Source organism: Diabrotica undecimpunctata, chromosome 5 (genome assembly GCF_040954645.1).
Source record: "Diabrotica undecimpunctata isolate CICGRU chromosome 5, icDiaUnde3, whole genome shotgun sequence".
NCBI classification, from domain to species: domain Eukaryota; kingdom Metazoa; phylum Arthropoda; class Insecta; order Coleoptera; family Chrysomelidae; genus Diabrotica; species Diabrotica undecimpunctata.
This window is the reverse complement of record NC_092807.1, coordinates 20,363,006-20,387,575: the sequence shown is the minus strand read 5'-3', so window position 1 is coordinate 20,387,575 and position 24,570 is coordinate 20,363,006. Positions and strand designations below refer to the sequence as shown.

Genomic DNA, 24,570 nt, shown 5'->3' with positions numbered 1-24,570 from the left:
TAAAATAAAACATTATAACGTTGAATAACTTTTATTAAACACCAATTACAAATGCAACTAAACAACCTAAAAGTGCTTGTTTGTTTAATATTCTTCTTTTCTTATTTTAGTTTTGACAACATCGTATAAAACGAAAATGCCACTTTTATAACCTGAAAGTTAAAATTAGTTTGTCAACAAACTTAAAAGTAATGAAAATATGTAAATTTAAGAAATGTTTCTATATTGCAAATTTTTAAGACTGGAAAAATGTTGTTCGTGCATAAATAGGATTTGTAACAATTTGTATTTGTACAATATTAACTTAAATTATATAACTTTTACTTAATTTATGTAAATGGCTGATGATAAAAGATTTGACCATTAACATATTTTTAAGCACGATGATCGGCACTGATTTGACATAAGTAGAAACAGCAATTTAATATAAAATTACTAATATAATTATAGTTGCTGATTGTCAATTGAAAATATAAATTGAGGAACATCAAAAGGAGTGTATTTATAAGTCCTTGAATTCAAACTGATGACTACAAAACAAATATTCTTAGAATCAAAGGAAAATTCTTCTGAAAATCTGAATATAAAAAGAATAAGAAAAAAAGGACCAATTTTATAAACAATTGCAATATGTTTATGACATGATAAACAATGTCACTATCAAACACACATTGTTATTTATATTGGTTGCTACCACCTATTTCCCACAGAAACACATAAATATAATCACGTGGAAAATAGACAAGGATGTGGATAAGGATGTCAGAAAAATCGGTGTGGTAACCTAACACAAAACTATAAAGAATGCTACTGAACGGAAAATTATTGGAACGGAACTACAAAGTTGAAGAAGGTTGAGGCTCAACTAGGTCCGTATCACCAAAGCTGATGATGCTAATGAAAGTGATTCGCATTGCTTTTTTAAGATTACTAATTTTATTATTTTTAACTAGCATACTCACCTTAATAAATGACACCATATGCATATCATAGACGTTATAAGCATTAAACTGTGGTATTCTTTGCGAATTTTGTAATAAAAATACAAAATCTTTTCTTAATTCTTCATCTTCCAAAGTCCTCCATTTACTATGAAATATAGCATCTGGCAAGAGACTTGCCTAACAAAGAAAGTTATTGTATTGATGATATTTTCGAGAGCTTATCACTTAAGTTATGACACATGAACAAAAATTAAAGCGTAAACATAAATGCAAAAGCAAATTTTGTATCTAAAACAGTTAAATATCCAAAAAGGGTAAAGAATGGATTAAACTAATAAACAAAGTCCAAATAAGCAAATAACATTACCTAGCGAGTCCTAAACCTAAAATTATTATTGACAACATATTTTTTTGCAATATTTTATTGACGATATAACTTTTTTGCATTATTTTATTAACGGTATAACCTTCTTGCATTATTTTATTGACGGTATAAAATTTTGGCATTATTCTATTAACAGTGTAACTCTTCAACTCTTCTGCAACAACTAACAGATGTTCTTCTTCTTCCTGGACCTCGTTTTCCAAATATTTTTTCTTGCAGGATGGCTTGAAGGAGAGCATATCTGGATTCATTTCGCATAATATGTCCGAAGAACTGTAACTTTCAAGATTTGATGGTGGTCAGTACCTCTTGGTTCTTATTCATTCTTCTGAGAACCTCATCATTTGTGACTCGGTCAGTCCACGGGATCTTAAGCATTCTCCGATATAGCCACATCTCAAATGCTTCCAGTTTTCTGCACAAATCTTCGTTCAAGGTCCACGATTCAACACCATAAAAAAGGGCAGAGAAGACGTAGCATTACAGCATTCTTATTTTTGTATCAAAAGAGAGGTTGTGACTCTTGAAGAAGGCCTCCATCCGATTGAAGGTGGATCTAGCTTTTACCATGCGTGCTCTAATCTCCTGGTTGTTGGTCCATTCTTCATTTATTATGGTGCCGAGATAGTTGTAGTGCTTCACTATTTCTACAGAAGATTGGTTGGCGTAGAGTTAATCTTCTGTTATCCTTTTCTTGGTAATTATCATAAGCTTTGTCTTCTTAACGTTTATATTTAGTCCATATTGTTGACTGTAATACGTGATTTGTTCATAAGAACTTGTAGGTATTCTAAGTTGTCCGCAAATACTATGGTGTCATCTGCATATCTGATGTTGTTTAGCCGGTAACCATTTAGTAGAATACCTTTTTCAGGTTCGTGCAAAGCTTCAATAAATATTCTTTCAGAGTACAGATTGAAGATTAGAGGAGACAAAACACAGCCTTGCCTCACTCCACGCATAATTTTCACATAGTCAGTTTTACTTTTCACCTTCTACTTTGAGATTTGCTGTCTGATTCCAGTAAAAATTTCTAATTATTTTCAGGTTTTGGTTCTTAATTCCTGTTTCTTTTAGTATTTGCATCATATTGGCGTGCTGTAGTCGATCAAACGCTTGCTCGTAATCAGCCAGATATGCGTATACGTCGCAGTTGACGTATCTGCATCTCTGGAATACGAATTACGGTTTCATTGTAATTCATTGTAAACAACGATTTCATTGTAATATTCGACATGCGTTCGATCAGCTTATTACCACCTAATCTTCTCTTTGACCACCTAAGCTGATTTTTGTTACAAAGTATATATGCCAATAAATAGTATTAAACATACCACTTAAACATGAATTTAGATCATTTCGAAAGGCAAAACAATTTGATATTGTATAAAGCTTTTAATCCATTATGACCGAGTGTTAGTATTATGTAACGCTTGCAGAGGTACTTAGTCGGCTTAACATGAAGTTTCAGTTTAACTAAAGTTACGTAAATGGCGGTGTAAGGCATTCAAAGCAAACATAAGGAAGGCTTCTGTCAAGATCCTCAAATTACGGTGAAAGAGTTTCGATGTTTCATTGCCATTCTCATCGTGAGTGGATATGATTGCATACCTAGCAGGCGACATTTTTGGGACAGTCAGCCAGTACCTCGCTCAGGTAATGTGGTTTATACACTCCACAGATGACTCTAAAGTAGATTTTAATGACAAACTCGTTAAAATTCCACCTCTTACAAATATGGTAATTTTTATAAACATTTTGTTGTCGTTGAGCACCTGTCGTATGGTGAGTCAATAATTTGATACTTTGGCAAACACGGGTACAAGCGATTTATAAAATCAAAGCCAATTAGATTTGTTAGTTAGTTTCTGTTTTGTCCACTTACTTGATGGTAAAGATATGTTCCAAAGAAACAGTCGATAAATAGCTGCATTGTAAACCCAATTAAATATATGAAACTTACTGCTTGTTCTGCAACGCTACCTAAAGATTCCTAAAATTAAAAGTTTATTTAAAAAAAGGTATTTTCATTTACCCGGCGCCATTGTGGTAGACTAAAATGTAAAAACCTGGGTGGTGGGGTATCAGATACCCCAAATTAAAAAAAAAATTGAAATAAAAATAACACATTTTTAGAAAAATTTTATTGTGATTTGTATGTTAACATATAACAAACTTAAATCAAAAGGAGCTAGTATTTAGAAACAAATTGCAAACTAAATACTTGAATATTTTAAAAATGTCTTATTTATATATATATATATATATATATATATATATATATATATATATATATATATATATATATATATTTAGGGATTCTACAGTATTCACTGCCTTCCCTCGCTCAACCGTTTCCATCTCTCTCTGTTGTTCCATTCTCCATCGTTTAGTCCTCTCTTACTCATGGCGTCGTCTACTTCGTTCCTCCAGGATTTTCGGGGTCGTCCTCTTTTCCTCCTTCCTATGGGGCTCCATTCGGTTATTCTCTTTATCCATCTGCTGTCGCTAGTTCTTCTTACATGTCCATACCACTTTAGTCTTTTTTGTTCTATATATGTTAGTATGTCTGTTTCTATTGATGTTCTTTGCTTTATTTCGTCATTACTTCTCCTATCCATTCTTGTTACTCTGCAGCATCTTCGCAGGCATTCCATCTCTGGTGCTACTATCTTACTGCTGTTTTTCTTGTTTATGATCCAATTTTCAGCCCCATACGTCATAATACTTAATACATAATACCACTAATGTTTTATAAATCTGCGTTTTTGTCTTCATATTTAGGTGTCTATCCCACCATACTGAGTTAAGTTGTCGGATTGCTGTTCTTGTTTGTCCTAATCTTTGTGTAATTTCTTCCTCTGTTGTTGCCTTTTTCGTGATTATAAACCCCAGGTATTTGAATTTATCCTTTCCTTTGATTGTTACGTTGTCATCAATCTGTAGATCTTCTATGTCTTCTTCACTTGTAGATAGGTACTCTGTTTTCGCGAGGTTATTATCTAGGCCAGCCTTGGTATATTCTTCTTGTAGTTTCTTCATCATGTAGCTGAGGTCGTCTTGGTCTTGTGCAATCACTACTTGATCGTCTGCAAAACTTAATGTATAAAGGTATTCGTTCCGTACCGGTACTCCCATGCTTTCGCATTTTCTTTTCCATGTAGTCAAGGCTTTCTCTAAGTATATTTTCAATAGGGTTGGAGATGTGGAACAACCCTGCAGGAGCCCTTTTGTTGTGGTGAAGTCTCCTATGATTCTTGTTCCCATTTTAATAGACACTTTATTTTCTTTATACAGAGCTTCTGTAGCTTCTATGAGTTCCGTCTGTATTTCTAATTTGTACATCGCCTCCCATAGTTCTGACCTTGGTACAGAGTCATACGCCTTTCTCAGGTCCACAAATGCCAAGTGTATATCTCTATTTTTGCTTTTTTCTTTTCCAACAGTTGTTCCAGTGTGTATATGTGGTCTATGCATGATCTTCCTGCCGTGAAGCCTGCCTGATCCTCTCCGATTTTGCCTTTTATCGCTTGCTCTATCTTTTCTCGCAGTATCTTCCCATATAATCTTCCTATTGATGATATTACGCTTATTCCTCTGTAGTTTTCACATCGTTTTCTATCTCCTTTCTTAAATATAGATGTCATATATGCCGCCGTCCATTCCTTTGGGAGCTGTTCTCCATTTATGGCTTTCTGAAATATCCATTGTATCATCCGGTGTAATTTTTTTGATCCGTATTTTATAAGCTCAGGTGAGATGCCTCCAGGTCCCGGTGCTTTCTTATTTTTGATTGCTTTTATGGCCGTTCTCATTTCCCTATCTGTTATTTCTATTTCTTGTTGTGGGAATCTGCTTCGTCTTCGCCTGTTTTCTTTTCCAATGAATTGTGGTCTTTGTTCTATTAATAGTTCCTTGTAGTAGTCCTTCCATTCTTTGTCCTGTATATTTCCCAATTTAATTTTTTCTTTTGAGTTTTGTTTCAATCCTCTCAGTACTTTCCATGACTCCGAAGTTTTTGTACCTCCTATATATGTTTCAATATTTAAGCAGATTCTTTTTCATTCTTCATTCTTTTGCTGTGTTATTTGTTTTTTCACTTCTCTATCTTTTTCTCTATATTCTTTATAAACTTCGTCGTTGTTTGTAGTCAGCCATTTTCTGTATAGTTGCTTTTTTTCTTGAATTATTCTTTTTGTTGGTTCATTTATTTCATAATAGTGCTGTTTATTTGTTATATGTTCTTTTTCCCCAAGGACTTCAAATGCTGCTTGCTTTATACTCGCCTTTATATGCTCGTATATTTCTTCGATGTTGCCGTATCTGAATTCTATTAATTTTTGGTCTAGACGTTGTTGGTATAGTTCTCTTATTGATTGTTCTTGGAGTAGTTCTATATTGTATTGTTTTTCTCTTATAGTGTTCAACGATTCTTCTGTGGAGGGGGTCTTGTTATGTTTCCAATTAATGCTCATTTTTGAGTCAGTAGTCTATGGTCCGTTCCACATTCTGCTCCTCTTTTGACTCGCACATCTTTTGTCTTATTTTACAGCATAAAAAAACATCACACTCATTTTTTCTCGCTTATAAAAAAAAGATCAGAGAACTAGTAAAAATAAATAAATGTTTGGAAAAACCATAACATACAGAATACATTATAATTGTTTTTAGCTAAATAGCAAGAATCATAACGCACCACCGAATACTTCTAAACATATAGCTTTTTTACAAATCACACAATTATCTTTCTTTTATTGTTTCTCGGGCAAATATTACATCTTTTGGATACTTTCATTCGTTTATCTGATTGCATTTCATCATTTGTTACAGTTCCTTCACAATAGACTTGTAAATTTCGCGGAAGCGTTAAATTGGTAGACCGCATTTGTTTGTATTCTGTTAACCGTAACTGTATTGCTAATAATTTCAAAAATTCCCTTTGTTTTGACTGAAAATCGCCAGTATTTTGTTGATAAATTTCTCTAGCATTTATACCTGCACAGTTGAGTATCGTATAAAAAATTGTAATGGGCCACCTTTTGTTATTACGTGAAACATCGTACGAAGCCGGCAATTCATCTACCCTACATTTTGTAGCGTTATAAAAAGAAATTATTTCTGGTTTCTTACTTTCGCCAGTATTGTCCTCAATAACAGAAGTGTGGTGTACAGTTGACATTAGATGAACTACTTTTCCTTTGTTTGGTACATGTGAAACTAACGTTATACTCTCTTGAAATCCGAATTTTGAGGAATATACTGGCCTGTGCCTAGATGTTATAAAACTTTCAGGTATTTGCCTTTTGTTTTTTCTTACAGTTCCAGTAGAGGTCAGTTAATGATCTTTTAAAAGTTTTAGCATCAGCTCATAACTTGTGAACCAATTATCGAATGTTACATTCCGTTTGGTTTCAGATATCGAAATTACAAGTCGGAGAACTACGTCTTTAGGTTTATTGCTCAATTGGAAGGGTCCCTCTGGCTGCAATTCCACGTATAGTTCTAAATTCAAAACATAATATGATTTTGCATCAACGAGAGCAAATATCTTTAATCCGTTTCGTGCAGGCTTTTTCGGCATATACTGGCGAAAATCACAGCGGCCTCTAAATGCCTCCAGCTTTTTATCAATAGTAAGGTATTTGCTTCGTATAGACGTCTTGGCTATTTTGTACAAATTTTTCGAAAATTGCTCTAATTGCAGACATTTTATCGAGTTTTCTTCTTCTTTCTCGATTTTCTATATTGTCAAAACGTACACAAATAAATCGACTGTTAAAAAATAAATCGTTGTAAAGACATCGTCTCTCTAAATAAGCTTATTCCGGTTAAATCGGTAGACCAAAGATCTTCTAAATTAAGCCGAGCAGACTTAAACACCCCAGCCAAGTACAATAGTCCAAACAATGCTCTTATTTCAGTTTCATTGGTTTCGCGAACTGCATACTGATGGTTTTCATCGTAGCAAGTGGACTTCCTTTTTATTTTTATATTAGTCCAAGTTACGACATCATCCATCATACTAGGTGTAAAAAGTAAATTGAAACATTCCACGGGAGTTTTCGACATTTTTGCATTTCGTTTTACACCTGGTAAATGCATAATGATATTTACTGAGCGTGTTCTTAAATTTATACTAAAGCTTGTTGAAGGCCATTTAGTGCCTTTTGACTCTGCTGTCCTTGCCCCAAAAGTTCATTTTCCATTTTTATATCAGCCACCGACTGTTCTAAATCAATAGCATCTTCCCCGCTGTCAGAGTTGTCTTCATTGTCGGATTCGTTCTCGCTTGTCGATCCAATTACTACATCATTGTCTTGAGAATCGTCCCATAAAGCTTGAAGCCTCGCCTGCTCCCGTTCATATCGATAAGCCATTATCTAGAACAAAAACATAAATAATTTATGTATAAAATTTCACATTTTCATTAAAAATAAATAATTTCAACGGAAATTATATAAAAATGTGAATGCCCAACTCAAACAAAACTACCATAAATATATTCACTTACCTGTGTGGTGGGGTATGTGATACCCCAACGACGTTTGGATCAAAACAGCGATGCGTGCGTTCACTTCTAAAGTAAATCAACAACTGCGAGACCTCCTCCAAGGTTTTAACGAAAGATACTAAAATGCCTGTCGCGCTAATTTACCGATAAAAATATTGGAGTTAATTTTAAACTTACTGGGGTATCTCATACCCCACCACACTGGCGCCGGGTTAGCATTGAAAAAATTGTTTGAAAACAATGTTTATGTTTTGTAATGTTATAAACATTAAATTTTTGTTAATTATATTCAAGTAATTAGTTTAACTTCTTTGAATTTTGATCAGCTGTTAACTTTCTGTTTTATTTTATTACATTTTTTCTAAATATAGGTGGCGCTTAAGTTTTTTATATTCTGTGCTCTTGAGCTTGATAGCACAGCATTTCATTATAAATTCAAAAGTTTGTCCGAAACACTAGAGAATCGTTCAAAAAATTTAAGCGTTTCTTTATTAGAAACGTGTCTTTACTTGCTATCTTTCGTTGTATCCTCCCTGCATCATGAGATTAAGGTAGCTGATGCAATAGGTTCGAGGGTTAACATAAAACGAAAACAAAGGATTTGTCGATTCAATGGAATTCGAGGAATTGTATAAATATTTGGAAAATGTAATATAATCTAAATTTATTGTAGCACTAGACCAATCAACGGTATATACAGTTTTTTAGTGAAAATATTTTTAAATATACAATTAAAACGTCAAACTTATTATTTTACAAATGTCAAATTACCTAAAAACTTGCCTATTCAGAGATTTAACAAATAACTTTTTCAAAAAAAATACACAACATAAGAGACGCTAAATTAAAATTGGTTATTAAACAAAAAAATTATTGCAAAATAAACAACAAAATCGTTGTTTTTGAATATTGTTAATAACTTTTTAATTATTAAATAAAATTAAGTTAAATTTACATGAACTTTATAGTTTTATCGTGTTTGAATTGTGTGCAAATGATGGACCAGATCGATTGAATAGTTTTAATCTGTGCGAAATTAAATTTTTCACATATCTCTTTCCAAAATATACATTTCCTGGCCTTATTGTAGTGAGCAAACATGTTCTCTTTTTAACAAAAGTATCAGTGGCAACAGTTGACCGTATTGTGCTCGAGAAAAAACTCACAAATCAGCGCATACGTAAACCTAATAAGTTGGAAGAAGCCCAGAAAAATATCACACATATCTCACATAGAACTGTATATTCATTTTTATTTGAAAATAAGGCTGTAACTCTCATGTCTGTATAAAGTAAAATAGGCGAAATCGATACTTTTCCTAAAATGAGCCGTAAATTATCACTTTTGTACTTAGATAAGCTTTCAATAAAAGATTTCAAAAAATTGATATCAGAATTGGAATATTTTTTAGGATGATTTGAATGTCGATCTCTTAGATCTGATTTTGGAGTATTTGATTCAGTTTTTAATTGTTTTTCTAGAATTTCGTCTTCGATTTTCTGTAAGCCATGCATACCTTAACATCTTTTCCTTGTGATTTTAATTTATATTCAATGATGTGAGATCTTTTTGACACTAGTGCTTTAGTTTTCTTCCTAGTAGCATTTTTAGATCCCATACAACCTTGTAAGTAAGCATTTTGTGTATGAAAACTGTTCATGTCCCAAAAATTAACAAAAATTGTCTACAGTTCTTCATGAGATGCAAATAACTCATAACATTTATTGGGGCAACTACACGGTGGAACTTGTGTTTTTAATAAAACAATATTTTCCATACCTCTGTATTGTTTATATTCTTTTCCGCGATTTCTGAGCTCTTTCGTTTTTAATTGCTTACTTCAATTGCGTTTCCTTTTTCTAGATTTTTTTCCTGAAATAGAATCATTTTTTTCTTGTTTACTGTGTTTATTTAATTCTCTATTTTTTTTTCTTCCTCCCCTTCTTCTTCAGTACTGGACTCTGGGTATATGTGAGAAGACATTTTTTGAAGTCCATGTTCTTTCAAAGGTTTTCTAAAACATAAATAAAAATAATATTAAGCATTATAGCTGCAGAGAATCCATTTTCATCTTTGCAAGTAAAAAATATTAAGTTTTTATGCAAAGCGAATGTGGATGTAAACAATGGTAAGTACACCTTTTACCATTTTTTACTTGCAAAACAATTATTCTAAGAATATAAATAGATTACCTTCTTTGTAGAAACTTATTCGAGCTAGCTTCACTAAATATTTGAAATTCATGATCTTTATCTGAGTCGTAATCATCGTAGCTCTCAGAATTGTCACTATTAACATCAAAAAAAACCATTTAGATTTGAACAACCTGCTTTGTCTTCCGCCATCATGGATACATAACATTATTTTCATGCTTATGCATGTCTCTTACCAAGTTTTAAGCAATAAATCTGGCGCCATCTATTATTCGGAGGATAAAATAAGTCAAGTTTCGCGCGTTGCCATGTCCCTTGTCATCTTTTAAATAATATTTCGGGAAAAATCCAAATTTGTCCAATACCATTGTTTACTACCGAGCCCCTCAATTATTGAACAGGATATGTAGGTCGTTAATCGTAAGAACGTTTTAGCTTTAACTATTTTTAGAAAAAAGATAATAAAACAAAACAGAAAATTCATAAATGAACAAAATATAAATAGTAATAAACTATTTATTTGAAGATCATAAACAAGAAAGTAATGTTTATAACATAGTTTACAAAATAAGTGATAGTTGTTGGGGATTACTTATTTTATCTTTTATTCATTATTTGGGAAAATATATGGGTATAAAAAATACTAACCATATTTGCAATACGAAGAGCGCCAAGACAAAGAGCAAAAATACTTACAGCTAACTGATATAGCTCTAGAGGATTCATTGCATTGTTAAGCTGTTTGGTAAATCTAAAATATAATAGGTATATTAAAAATCTTTATTTTAAAGTTTGATATAGATGTTTTACTTAAATAAATGTAAAACTTATAGTTCTAGAAGCATCCAAAAACCAGCATTATTGGAAAAGAAAATAAAAATTCTTAGGCAGTTAAATCAATGATGAATATATAGAGTGAGTTGTAATTATGGATCTTTGTGAGAAAGACTCAAAAGATTTATATTTTTTTAAGTTGTGAAGGTTCTGTAAAATGGTCGATGATTTAAAATTCTTAAAAAGTAACATAATTTTGTTGGTTTCCATGCAGTTTTACCAACTCTACAGAAAAACATAAAAATTAAATTTGTTAAATATAAAATCCGACAACCACAGAAATCATATCTATGGAGGGCAGTACAATGGTAACAATTCACAAAATTACTGTGTTGCTTATACCATACAGAACACACCGCAATATTTTTTTCTACCAATTGATATAAAAGACATAAGTATCATGATAGACTCTCATAAGAATTTTATAGCAATGGTTAAAAGGTGCTAACTGGGAAATGATTGAATAGAGGACAAGTAGTCCTACTGAAGACTCTCCAGTTCAAACTGAAATGAGTGAGAACACTTTCGGTCACCAGGACCAGACGGAATAACTAACGAGCTTCTAAAACAAGGAGAAGAAAATATAACCCTAGAGATAACAAAACTTATACACAAACTAATATTGCACTGCAAGATACCAGACGCATGGAGAGACAGCATAATGATACCAATGTTCAAGAAAGGGGATAAAGAAGACCCATACAATCATAGAGGTATAAATCTACTGAAGACCGGACTTAAGCTTACCAGAAAAGTCCTAACCAACAAAATCAATAAACTAACAACTTTATCAAATAAACAACAAGGATTCAGATCCGGAATATCCTGCATAGACGCCATATTTGTACTAAGACAAATCACAGAAAAGGCCATCGAGTACAATAAACTAGCATATCTATGTTTTATAGACCTGACATAGGCTTTCGATCGCATCCAAGTCGAAGACGTCTTAAATCTACTGTATAAAAGAAAAATACCAATCAATATTATACAAACCATCGAAAACATCTACTTACATATTCGAATGCAGGCAAAGATAAATGGAACACTAACACAGTTTATAACAGTACAAAGCGAAGTCAGACAGGGTGACTCGTTAAGCCTACTTCTGTAGCCCACTTTAATATAATAATGGACGAAATGATATAAGCAGTACGTAAAGGTCATGGTTACAGAATGGGGAACAAAGAAATCCAAATATTTATTATGTTATGCGGACGACGCCGCATTAATCGTCGAGACAGAAGGTCTACATGGTATACATTAAGATGTGATTAATGCTATACAGCCAATTACAGGAATTTAACTTTCCTTGTGAATATAATTAGCTACAGCACAACAGCAATAAGCAAGTCAAACAACAAGAGCTTTACTGGATGAAAGTGTTTCGCTGGAACATCAGACGGCGCGCACCCAAGCAAGACGAGAGAGAGAGCGAATAAAATGTACTGTGTACATGAACAAAAACATTTTTTGCCTGTATTATAAGGTGACAGACGTTCTGTTACAAAAAATTCGTAAGCAGAGAAAATATCCTTTACGCGCTTTATCGATTTTTAAAAGTACTTGGTAAAGTCAATATGAAAAAAAAAATCGATTGCCTGTAAAGTCGGTTTTACGGGCGAAGATTTTACGTGACAACGTCTTTTCCCAGAGACACAAGCACGCACCGATTCAACGCGCCTAATTCTCTAGTGCTGCGCGCGCAGCGGACCGATCATGTTTGAGTGGGAGAGAAAGGCATTCGCCGGTCCGGCGGGCCTCTCTCTCGTTCGGTGACTCATCGTAACAGACGTGAGCGGGCGTTACACTTTTTCATGAATGACTCCGAGCCACAACCTAATTTAAGACGTTGTCACGTCAAAAAAGATTTTTTCTTCAAACGTTAAATAATGATGACGTTACTTATCTAACTTGATCCTGTCAAAGTTTGATGTCTCCGCCGGCAGCAGTTTTTTTCCCATTTCTTTACGGCGGAGGGAAAAATGTTGTCATGGCAACAATATGAAACATGTCACAAAGCAACAATACAAATGTCATTAACAACAATTAAACATCATTTTTATTTATAGTAATATTAAAAGTACAATTAGTTATTGAGGCATTTTCAAAATTGAAATCGTGCAAAAATGTTCCCGACTCTTGATACGCATTGGTAATTGTTGATGATACTGATGGTCGAGAACAACTTTCAGCAATCATTCCCGATGTTAGCGAATCATGAGGGTTTAAAATTTTTTGAGCATTATCGTTCTTATTTCTTATTGAATCCTCTATATATCCTTCGGCAACCGTGATTGATTTCCAGCCCCCATGTCGTTTGAGGCATTCTAGATTTCCGCCTCCATCAATTAAAAGTGTTGCTGAAGTTCGTCGTAAAGAGTGACCCGTGTATGCGCTTGCATCGATTAAATTTAAATATCTAGCTACTTTTTGGGCTACTGCGCTGATCGAATGTATTCCCATGACGCTTCGGTAACACTTTCCATTTTGGTACTTGATAAAAAATCGGTTTTCTGTGAAATTTTCAGGCCGCAGTGATGCATACTTTTTATACAGTTTAATGTAGTTTTGACCAATTATTGTAAAAGATCTAATTTGTCGTGTTTTACTGTCTGGGATTTTGATAATTATTACATTTTCTTTATCCTCAATGTCCACAGTCTTCATTTTTACCATTTCGTCGCATCGACAGGCGCCGGTAACCCCAATTAACAAAACAATCTGAAATATTTTTATAATTTAGTAGAGTATATATACATGCTTTGCAATATAATTTTTTTACCTTTAATCCCAAATACAACTTATCTGGCGCTTTAAACAAAAATTTATCAAACTCGTCTTTAGTGAAAACTTTAGACTTCTTTGCAGTATATCCTTCGCTTGTTTTTTTCAGAAAGGCACGTAACTTTAAAAATTTGCTTATATCCACATTTTTTCTAATAACTAACTCGGATTTTATCATAGAGTATCGTGACCACATTGTAAAAGATTTCCATTTATTTTCATTTTCCATTATATTAAAATATGCCAGTAAAACGTGTTCGGTAACTTGCCGTACTCCTCTTGTATCGCACCACTCTTGGAAGTGCTTGTACGCTAACCGATACTTTATTCCGGACTTGGAGGGCCCCAAACGTGCTACTGCATCATTAGCCGCGGACTCAATTTCGTTTAGGTTTTCCATTTTCGCACTAAATTTGCGCTTGCGGTTGCAACAACAATAAGCTGTCTTTAATAATTGCAAACAACTGTCAAACACTTATAACCAGGGAGACGCAAATCCCACCGACGACTTAATTATTTTAATTTCTAACATCTAGACGACTTTGATAGTTGTCACAGTTAATTTCGAGTAAAAATAGCGTATGAATTGTACTATTTACGGTAGAAAATTGCTACGTTTGAAGAAAAAATAGTATACTTTATTCGGCAAAGAAGCGACTTTTCTTGACTTGCCCTCTATCGGGCGCGTCAAGAAAAGTCATGCTTCTCCGCCTCATAAAGTAATATACTATTAAGTTGCTGAAAATAATTTCCCATATTGACGAAGAAAAGCAAAACCAAGCTTACTGCTAATAAAGAATATAAATGTCAAAAACGTTATGTATTCAAATATATCTATTGTATATATTGTGTATATATTGTGTAACGCTAAACCTACCTTAAAATAAGCTGGTGGTGTCTAACACACCTAACAAAATATTCCTTTCTTTCGTCAGTATATTTATTCTCCAAACCATCATTCATAATTTTTCTTAATTTCTTGTTAGCAGAGTACATTTCAGGAGTATTGAAGATTTCGAAGCATTCTTGAAGGATGCAGTACTGACTGCTTATATTCAATAATGTACCCAGAACCAAAAAGTTGGCTCCAGTACCAATGAATGTTATAGTTATTCCATGAGCAAATCCCTGTGTACAGTAAATAATTTCATACCAAGGACTAACTGTCCAGTCAAAGGGATATGAAATGATGTACGGGAGTCCTCTAGTGGAAAACAATGATGGAATTAAGAACATTGAAGCGTACAGAAAGCCTACAAAACATATTTAAAAAAAGTAATTATTAAGTGAAAACTGTGTGTCGACACCTGATATGAAAAGCATTGTAACTCACTTTTGCTTAGTTTAGAGGAGAGCGACTTAAAACATTTTATTTTTTTACTTGGTCAGTTTTAATATTTTTTGTAGATTTCTTAATCCATATTTTAAAACTTTTCCTCAGCTTTTCACTTTTACGTACCGCATTGTTAACTAATATTAGTTTTTTTATTAATTTTACCTTAACGTGATATTTTTTACTCAAACAAGTATCTAAGTATTTACATCATACATAGTAACAAGAAGTAAATCGCAGACACAACACAGCTAGTAAATATTTACAAATCCTTAATCTGCAGTAAATTAGATTATGGATCAATTGTATATAATTCAGCTAAGGACTCAACATTAAAAAATGAGATATTGTATAAAATATCGCACTAAGACTAGCTCTAGGAGCTTACAGAACCAGTCCAGTCTTTTTGTCGAAGAAAATGAATCTCCACTTTCTATTAGAAGATTACGTCTCAGTTTACAATACGTAAGCAAGCTATCAACTAATCCAAACAACCCGACCTACCCCTATGCTTTCTCCACACATTCTAATTACAATCAAAATCCTAATCTTCGACCATCGTTTAGCAAAAGAATTAGGAACTTCACATTTCCGGGTATTATGCATATCAATATTGATTATGCTTATGCTCCCCCTTGGACTATTCGCTCCGTGCGTGACCATGGTAGGGGTACTTTGAAACGATGCCAGCGTGCGTAGCGGCGAAATATGACAAAATTGGCCCTACCTTTTTACGCATAAATTTTATCAAAAATGTGTGCAAATACATATTGGGTATTTAATTGTGCTAATAATAGCAAAAATAGTAAGTGTATAGTTATAGGTTCCCAAAGATTACATATAAATTAGAGAAAAGAAAAAGATGGATCCGTGCTATTAATATGAAAAAGTAAATATCACATAACTTCATTTTTATGCAATTGAAATAGGAAAAATTTAAATAATTTACCTTAAATGATCTTTTATAAGGCTTCAAGTTAACTGCAGAGTACCTGATGACTTTAGCTTTTATATTATAACTTTTACTATTACTGTTTTTAAATATATGCTCTTTCACGTGAAAAACTTGATTTGCCAGTACTAGATTTTTCCCTTTCTTTTCCGTTTGTGGTTGAAAAGATATATTTTGATGAATTTTGAGAAACCCAGTTTTTAATACTACATTTATTTTGTACATAAACTAAAAAAGTATAATTAAAAAGTTAATTATTAATAATTGTCAATTTCGCATGTATTTAACAATGTCAAACATATGTCATATGTTTAACCTGAAAATTGTTAGGTCCAAAACTGTCAGATGAAGGCGGTAGGTGTCGCGTCAGTCACGCACGGAGCGAATTGTAATACAGATCTGTCAACTTATACTAAGGACAATACCACTTCATCTTTTTCTCCAATACTTCTAAAATATTAAAAATAAATATTCATCCTGTCAACTAGTTTATACCGAGACATCAAAAACACCCAAATTGGAAACAGTAGGATCCGCCATTGTCACAAAGGATTCTCTGCTCAAGTTTCCACTACCTAAGGACTACTTAATATCCGAATCATCCGATTTTAGAACTGATTAAAAAAGACCTTGTAACTCTACAAAATAATCATAAACAACTATATATTGTGTGGATACCATGTCATGTGGGGATACCAGGAAATGAGATCGCTGATCAAATGGCCAAAAAGCTTGTAAAATGGAGAGACTCGATGATAGAACTAACCAAATTCCTCACTTAGATATGAAAAAATGAATCAATGAGTACACAAAAAACCAAATAATAATTTGCGGTAAGCAAACCCAAATCTATCAGCGAAAACACCAAATTTAGTAAAGCGAATAGACCAGGTTGTACTACATCATATTCGAATAGAATAGGACATACCAGACTGACTCACGAGCACCTACTAAGGAAGGAACCTCCTAGAATATGCTACGCATGTGACACCAATATGGTTTAGAGGTTTAGAAGATTATACCTCTCTGGATGTCTCATTACATGACCGACATATTGTAACTTTCGAATTGTTATCGTATAAATTTAATATGTATATATGATATTAATTGAAAAAGTCTTACCAGCACAAAAGAACCACCATATTAATCCATTCATTAAGCGGTACATATCTTTAATCTTTCTTTTGCTTTCTAAATTAATTAAATCATATGGCCAAAAGTCGGTTAATATTATATGGAATACAGACTTAAGTTCATCTGACTTGTACCATAAAATAACAGTTTTGTACATACCCTAAAAATAAATTAAAAAATTAAAGATAAAATATCTTATAAAGTATCAAACCATAAGTCAGTCTGAATAAAAAAAGTATCTTAGATGTACATATAATTATGTAATAATAGGAATTAAAAATAGGACCTTAATTTCTTTTGTATCCTAAATAGACCAGGGAAATAGGATTTTTTCATGACAGTTACCCAGTCAGGTAAACGACAGTTTTGTTGTGTAGTATGCATCTCTATAACAGGAACCTATTTTTTGACCGAGTCTGCTATATATATATATATTACATACATGTATTGCTCTTATAAATTTTATAAAATACGTACAGTTCATCGTCTTAAAGCAACTTTTGTAATAGTACATCAACCCCGCAGTTGGTTTGATTATAAAAACTTACTGTTTTAGGAGGTTTTTTTCTATCGACAGCAACATTCATTGATTGATGTAACGAGCTCAACAAAAGCACATTTTTCAACTCTTTTCTTGGTGTCCAGTAAGTGTTATTTTTTCGTTGCTCTGGAATATATGGGTAACATACAGTTCTCTATTTTCACGCTTTACGCTTAGAGGGACTTCGTCCCTGTTGCGATTCAAAGAACCCACAAGACTTATTGATTTATTTTCTAAGGCTTTGACCAATTTCATCGATGTGAAGTAGTTATTTGTAGTAATACTTTTGCCAGTACAATACCAGTAGATTTTATATTATCAGCAAAACAACGTGTCCATTAACACTTTCATCTTTCTTAGATAGATGATCAGTACCAGTATAAGGATATATTACAATATATTTTTATTTTACGCAAGCCAAAAGCCAAAATTTTATGCCAAACTTATCCGGCTTATTTAATATGTACTGTGTGAATAAACTGGCTTTAGAAGACAGTAGTTGTTCTTTTACAGTGAGGTTCATTCCCGGTTTGTAACATGCACCATTTTTTATAAATCCATTCCAAACCGTAGAGGCTAAAGGAAATTTGTCGGTTTTCAATTCTCTGGCTCTGGGCTCTGGCATTCTTTGTATATGCAGGTACCATTGCAAGGCTCTGTTTCCTAACTTTTTTGTAATTAAACATTCTACTTTAATTAAACTTCAGTTCAACTGTTCCTATTTTCGCAAACTTCTACTTCATATAAAGTTATATTCATCAGTATGCTCTAAAAGATCCTTTTTTTTGTTTCTTTGGTTAAGGTGTTGTTCCATATCGTTCCTTGCTTTTGTGGCTTGTTTTCCCGTGGTATTTTTATTTCTATATCTTCAATACAAGTGTAATTTTCAAGCCCCATCTCGGCTTATTATTAATCCTAAATACTTAAAAACCTTACAACTCTTAATAGTCTCTTCTTCTAAACTTAAGTTCAATGTCCAAATCTGCATCCTTGGATCCAATACAAGTATTGGGTCTTACACATATTTATCTTAAATTCCCATATCTCATAGTCCTCCTTTTTTTCCTTATCATATATTACATATCCTCCCTGTCTTGTGCAAAAATGACTTGGTCATCTGCGAATAGAAGTGAATTAAATATATTCTCTTGTACTGGTATGCCCATTGTTTCGCATTTTCTATACCATATCTTCGAAGCCTGATCTATATATAGGTTAAAAAGTGTAGGTGATAAAGCACATCCATGTTTAAGACCTTTTGTTGCAGTGATTGTATTTGTTATTTTATTGCCTTATTTTAATTGGCACTTCTGTTTTTTTTATATACTTTTTGTGTTGTATACACCTATTTCTCTTTTACGTACATTTTTTTCATTACTTCCCATAGTTGTTTTCTGGGCACGCTATCATGTGATTTCTCCAACTAAAGGTCATATGTGTTTTAATATATTTCTTTGTTGTTCTTTATCAACTATTTCGTGATGCATATATTATCTAGACACGATATGGCTTTTCGGAATCCGGTTTGTTCTTTGCCATAATGGTACATGTGTTGTTCTATTTTTTCTTTTATTACTGTGGAAAAGATTCTTGCTATTAAAGGCATTACACTAATCCCTCTATAGTTCTTTGGCGACCTTTTTTCACCTATTTTGAAAATGAAGAACATATATGATATATTTAACTCCTCTGGTATCTCCTTTTCTGCTTAGATTTTATTGAATAATACTCATATGAATGATACCACCCTTGCACCTCCATATTTCGAATCTACGACAAAAGGACGCGGAAAACAGGACGCGAGACCAAAGGACGCGGAAAAAAGGACGCGCGAAAAAAGGACGCGCGAAAAAAGGACGCGTGGAAAAAAGAACGCATATTATTAATGAATTACTATAAATAGTTTATTTTAATTGACATTAGCCATTACCCCCTTTTTATCCCCATATGTTATTACAGAAAATGATTCTACCTAACCTAAAATCGGTTACGGTAGGAGTAAAAAGTGAAAAATTATATGAAAAAAACTTGCCCTCACATTTTATCGAGGCTTAGGACTAAAATATCTTAAGTAAAATAATAAATACTAATATAATGTTGATTCAAGATTTCTGGTATTGAAACAGGTTAGATTCCATATTATCAGAATTATGTATGGGATTAGAAAAACCCAAGTACCAGCCCAGTAAGGGGTCTAATGAGGGTTTAACGCGACCCGGAAAGTTGGTAAATTCCGCAGGTAATGTCCGCAGAATGTAAATAGAAACGATTAGTAAGAAAATAAAACTTTCTAATTGTTTGATAATTGTTTTTAAGAAATGAATATTACAAAAGGTCCGATATAACAAAACATCATTAACCAAATTGTTTATATAGGGGAAACTTGTCGCGGTAGGTAATTTATTCTGTTCTTAACAAGAAAACATTTTACAAATTGATATCAGTCTGTTAAGATGGTGTTAGCGTTTGTGAAAAGCCAAAAAGGCAACAACTTGTTACTTTATAATGGATTTCTCCATAAAAAAAGATGATTGGTGAAAAGACAATTTGGAAGTGTGCTACTTATAATAAGTGCAAATGTACAGGAAGAGTGCATACCGTTGTGGATGAAATTACAAAATCCACAGAACATAATCACGTTGCAGACACGGCAAAGATTGAAGCAAAAGAAGCTTGTAACCGGATGAAAGAAGTTGCACAACAACTGGAACACTCCACCCAAGGTGTAGTAAGTGAAATTTCTCAAGGACTTTCCTTAGCTGCTACGGCACAACTTCCATCAGTGTCGTCGTTAAAGAAAACTGTGCAAAGAGTTCGGAACGAGCTAGGAGGTACGCCCGCAAATCCGAGAAATTTAGAAGAACTTGTGCTTCCTGAAGAATATAAAACAACTACAGGCGGTGAGCTATTTCTATTATTTGATAGCGGGCCAGAAGAAGAACGTATTTTGTTATTTTCAACACAAAGAAATTTAAGATTTATGGAACAATGCGATCATTGGTATGCCGATGGAACATTTAACTCAGCACCACCATTGTTTTCTCAAATATACACAATTCATGGAGTGCGATACAGTAATGTAATCCCGACTGTATTTGCACTTCTAACGAACAAAACACAAGAGACTTATACACGTGTTTTTCAGCAACTAAAGGTGTTGAATCCGGCCTTGCGCCCTCTAACAATAATGATGGACTTTGAAAGAGCGGCAATGAATGCTGCACAAACTGAGTTCCCAAATGTGAGAATCCGCGGATGTTTTTTTTTATTTCTCGCAGTGTATGTGGCGCCATATTCAAAGTGCCGGATTGCAACGTAGATATATTGAGAATCCTGACTTCGCCCTTCACATAAGATCATTGACAGCTCTTGCGTTTGTTCCAGACAACCATGTAGTCAGAGTGTACGAGGAGTTGCTCAATAGCGATTTTTATACACAAAATGAAGAACTACTAGTGCCGCTGATTAATTACTTTGAAGACACTTGGATAGGGAGATTAGCTAGAAGAGGAAATCGAAGACAACCCCTTTTTCCAGCAAATGTATGGAATTGTTACGATTTGGCCGACCAAGATATTCTTCTTCTTCTTTCAGTGCCTATTCGTTCCGAATATTGGCAATCATTCTGGCTATAATTATTTTATTGACTGATGCTTTAAATAGATTCGTTGTTGTTGTGGAGAACCATTTCCTCAGGTTCTTCAACCATGATATTCTCCTTCTCCCAATTCCTCGCTTTCCGAATACTTTACCCTGTAGGATTACCTTCAGTAATCTGTATTTAGTGCTGTTTCTCATTATATGTCCGAGATATTCCAACTTTCTCCTTTTAATGGTATACATCACCTCTCTTTCTTTGTCCACTCTTCGTAATACGGTCTCGTTGGTTATCTTGTCTGTCCATGATATCCTTAGAATTCGCCTGTATAGCCACATCTCGAAGGCTTCAAGTTTTTTCTCCATTGCTTCAGTTAGTGTCCAGGATTCAACTCCGTAATACAATATTGAGAAGATATAACATCGTAGGAGCCTTACTTTTATCTCCAGATTAAGGTTGTGGCTTTTAAAGAGTTTGGCCATGTTATTGAATGCACTCCTAGCCTTCTCTATTCTACATTTTATTTCCTGTGAGTGATCCCATTGTTCATTTACTGTTGTTCCAAGATAGTTATACTGTTTTACTCGGTCCACTGGTCCAGACCAAGATATACCTCGAACTAATAATGCTGTCGAAGGATGGCACAACAGCTTTTCTTCTCTTCTCAATAGTGCACATCCGAATATTTGGAAATTTATTAATTCTCTAAAAAAAGAATATGATTTAAATGTTTTGAAAATAGAGCAGTACATTTCGGGCAATGTACCTCCACGCAAAAAAAAATATCAAGATACAGCAAACAGGATAAGGGCTATTGTTGCCGATTATGCTGACAGGCCAACTTTAGAATATTTGAGAGGCATTGCTCACATAAAAAAAAATACAAAAAAAATTAATATCAAAAATAAAACAAAAAAAAAATAAAATGACAAAAAAATTCCAAAAAATAAAAAAAAAATAAAAAAAAACTTGTAAACACGCCAGCTTCTGCTGCCAGTCCTAAGCCTGGATAAAGTGTGAAGGCAAGTTTTTTTCATATAAATATTTTTCACTTTTTACTTTTACCGTAACCGATTTTAGGTTAGGTAGAATCATTTTCTGTAATTATATATAGGGGATAAACGGGGGTAATTGCTATTGTCAATTAAAATAAACTATTTATAGTATTTCATTAATAATATGCGTCCTTTTTTCCACGCGTCCTTTTTTCCACGCGTCCTTTTTTCGCGCGTCCTTTTTTCCGCGTCCTTTTCTATGCGTCCTTTTTTCCGCGTCCTTTTGTCGGTATACCCCATATTTCAGCAGTTTCATTTTTACGTTTCCTGGTCCTGGTGCTTTGTTCTTTTTGGCTATTTTTAGTGCTTTAATTATACCTTCTTCTGTGATTTTGGCTTTTTCTGTTATTGTTGTCAGAGGGTCTTGTGAGATATACTCCGTCAAAACTAAGATATTTCTTAACATCCTTGAATCTGCCACGTGGTATATTTTGCCAAAAAACCTGAGGACCTGATACTGTTAACCACAAGCTCTTGGTTTTGGAAATTTTTGGCACCGTAGACGCCTCTTTCGTACATAATAGCACGGCAGCCTTCAGTTCTTCTAAAGTTACAGTCCATGTATCATTTTTCTAACATCGATGTGCTTCTGTAATAGTGCATTTTTGTATATGGCAACAGGCTCTCGTTGATTATAAGATGTCAAGCAGTTACCAGATAGTTTTTCTTTACATTTCTTTTTGCATACGAAGTAGGACCTGATTCCTCTCGACAAATATTGTGCTGAGCGGCGCGTCCTATAATGACAGTAAACATTCAATGAATATGAAAAAACCGAAAATTCTAATTTTACCTGGTACTGATCCAGAACCAATAACATTCCAGAACCAATTGTATGTGGAAATGTACATTTAAAAAATAAGGAGAAATCGTAATTTTTTTTTGTAGTTCACTCTGTATATGAATATTTGTTAACGATTTCTATTAAACTTAATTTGAATCTCTTTATTTATCCACTACTTCTTTATATACAGTGAGTTTATTTCGTATCGATTTCGAAATAAAAATGGTCATAACTTATTAAATACCCTATATAGTAGAGCCGAAGCTTATATTGTAAGAATAAGAGTTACGAGAGAAATCTTAATATGGGAAAATATTAATTTTCTTTTGTAGTGAAGATAACAGTATTGACTTACCATAAAAACCAACATAACCATACACATTACATTCGTTGCCTTATCAAAATCTGTAATATGGTCATACAGATAAAAAATAAGACCAACAAACACAAAGGCTGTAACCAAAAAGTGGATGATAACAGAAATGGTCTTTACAGCAAAACTTAGTGTAGGCCATATAAACACAGCCATAAAGTATAACTTAATACCCCAAATAAAAAGTTTGCAATAGTCATTGGTTTTCATAACCAGTGTTGATATACCTAAAATAAAAAAAAATTAGATCGTATTGAAAAATATTTATTACGCTTTCTTTAGGCATTGTTGAATCCTAGTTTTTTCATTAATTCTTGAATTTTGACCTAATGTAAATCTGTAGATCAACACGACCAAATAAAGAATTTACATTTACAAATGTTAAGCATTTAAAACAGGGAAAAAACATGGACACTCATGATTGAATGAACAGAAAAATCATGATTGAAAAGGGCACGCTAGATGACGTACCGGCTGGAGTCCCACAGGGATCAGTCTTGGGTCCGTCGCTATGGAACCTGGCAATTGGCGGGGTCATGAACTGCGAATATGGAGAAGGTATAACGCCCTTCGCTTTTGCAAATGATCTCGCTGTGCTGATAGTAGCCGGATCTCCGATTTCGGGTAAGATATACAAGCAACGTCGTGAAAGACTGGATGACAGATCACGAACTCGCAGCAGAGAAGATCGAATTCATTAGTCTAAAGAGTAAAAGGAAAAGACAAGGAATGGAACTCTTAAGTGCAGAGGTACATCTTACATCCAAGAAAAGCGTCAAATATCTGGAAGTGACACTACACCAATATGGCGGATGGGGGAGCATAATACGGGTGGTAGCCCAGAAGGCAGCGAAGATGCCTAACATTTAAGAACCCAAATCAGAAAGGATTTGGGCCTTACACGGTGTAATCAATCTGTTGTCTAGAGGCGTCGATAGGGCTGGAATGGCCTATATCTTGCTCAGCCGTCTTCTTACGGTCTTGGGAGTTCGACCGAGAGGTGTTGCGGATGTTCACCATTCTTTCTTGTACAATTAAACACGATTCGTATATAGATACACGAGATTCGTGGTATATCAGTCCGTGTGCTCGAACAAGAATAGATATATGCAGTAATAGAAAATATACAAAATATAGCTCACGTGTGATCTACGACGAGTAGAAATATTACTAGAGCTTTATAAAC

The 24,570-nt window shown here is 33.7% G+C and overlaps 1 protein-coding gene across 1 annotated transcript; it reads right to left on the bottom strand.

Moving 5' to 3' along the window:
- Positions 1 to 836: 836 nt before the first annotated feature.
- LOC140442108 (odorant receptor 83a-like) lies at positions 837 to 23,438 on the bottom strand. The gene is made up of 6 exons (XM_072533185.1): positions 23,367 to 23,438; positions 17,022 to 17,193; positions 14,492 to 14,867; positions 10,642 to 10,744; positions 3,215 to 3,322; positions 837 to 1,121 (listed from the first exon to the last, which is right to left on the bottom strand). Exons 1-6 carry the CDS (start codon positions 23,391 to 23,393, stop codon positions 837 to 839), a joined length of 1,071 nt encoding a protein of 356 aa, XP_072389286.1. The 5' UTR covers positions 23,394 to 23,438.
- Between the last annotated feature and the right edge of the window lie 1,132 nt (positions 23,439 to 24,570).

Bases quoted from the DNA above. Each gene is read 5' to 3' on its own strand.
- LOC140442108 (XM_072533185.1), bottom strand. From the start codon at position 23,393: ATGTGTATGGTTATGTTGGTTTTTATG. The intron at 10,745-14,491 runs GTAGGTTTAGCG...ATTATATTTTAG, and splicing joins CACCACCAGCTTATTTTAAG to ATTTACCAAACAGCTTAACA. The intron at 1,122-3,214 runs GTAAGTGGACAA...TTTCTTTGTTAG, and splicing joins GAACATATCTTTACCATCAA to GCAAGTCTCTTGCCAGATGC.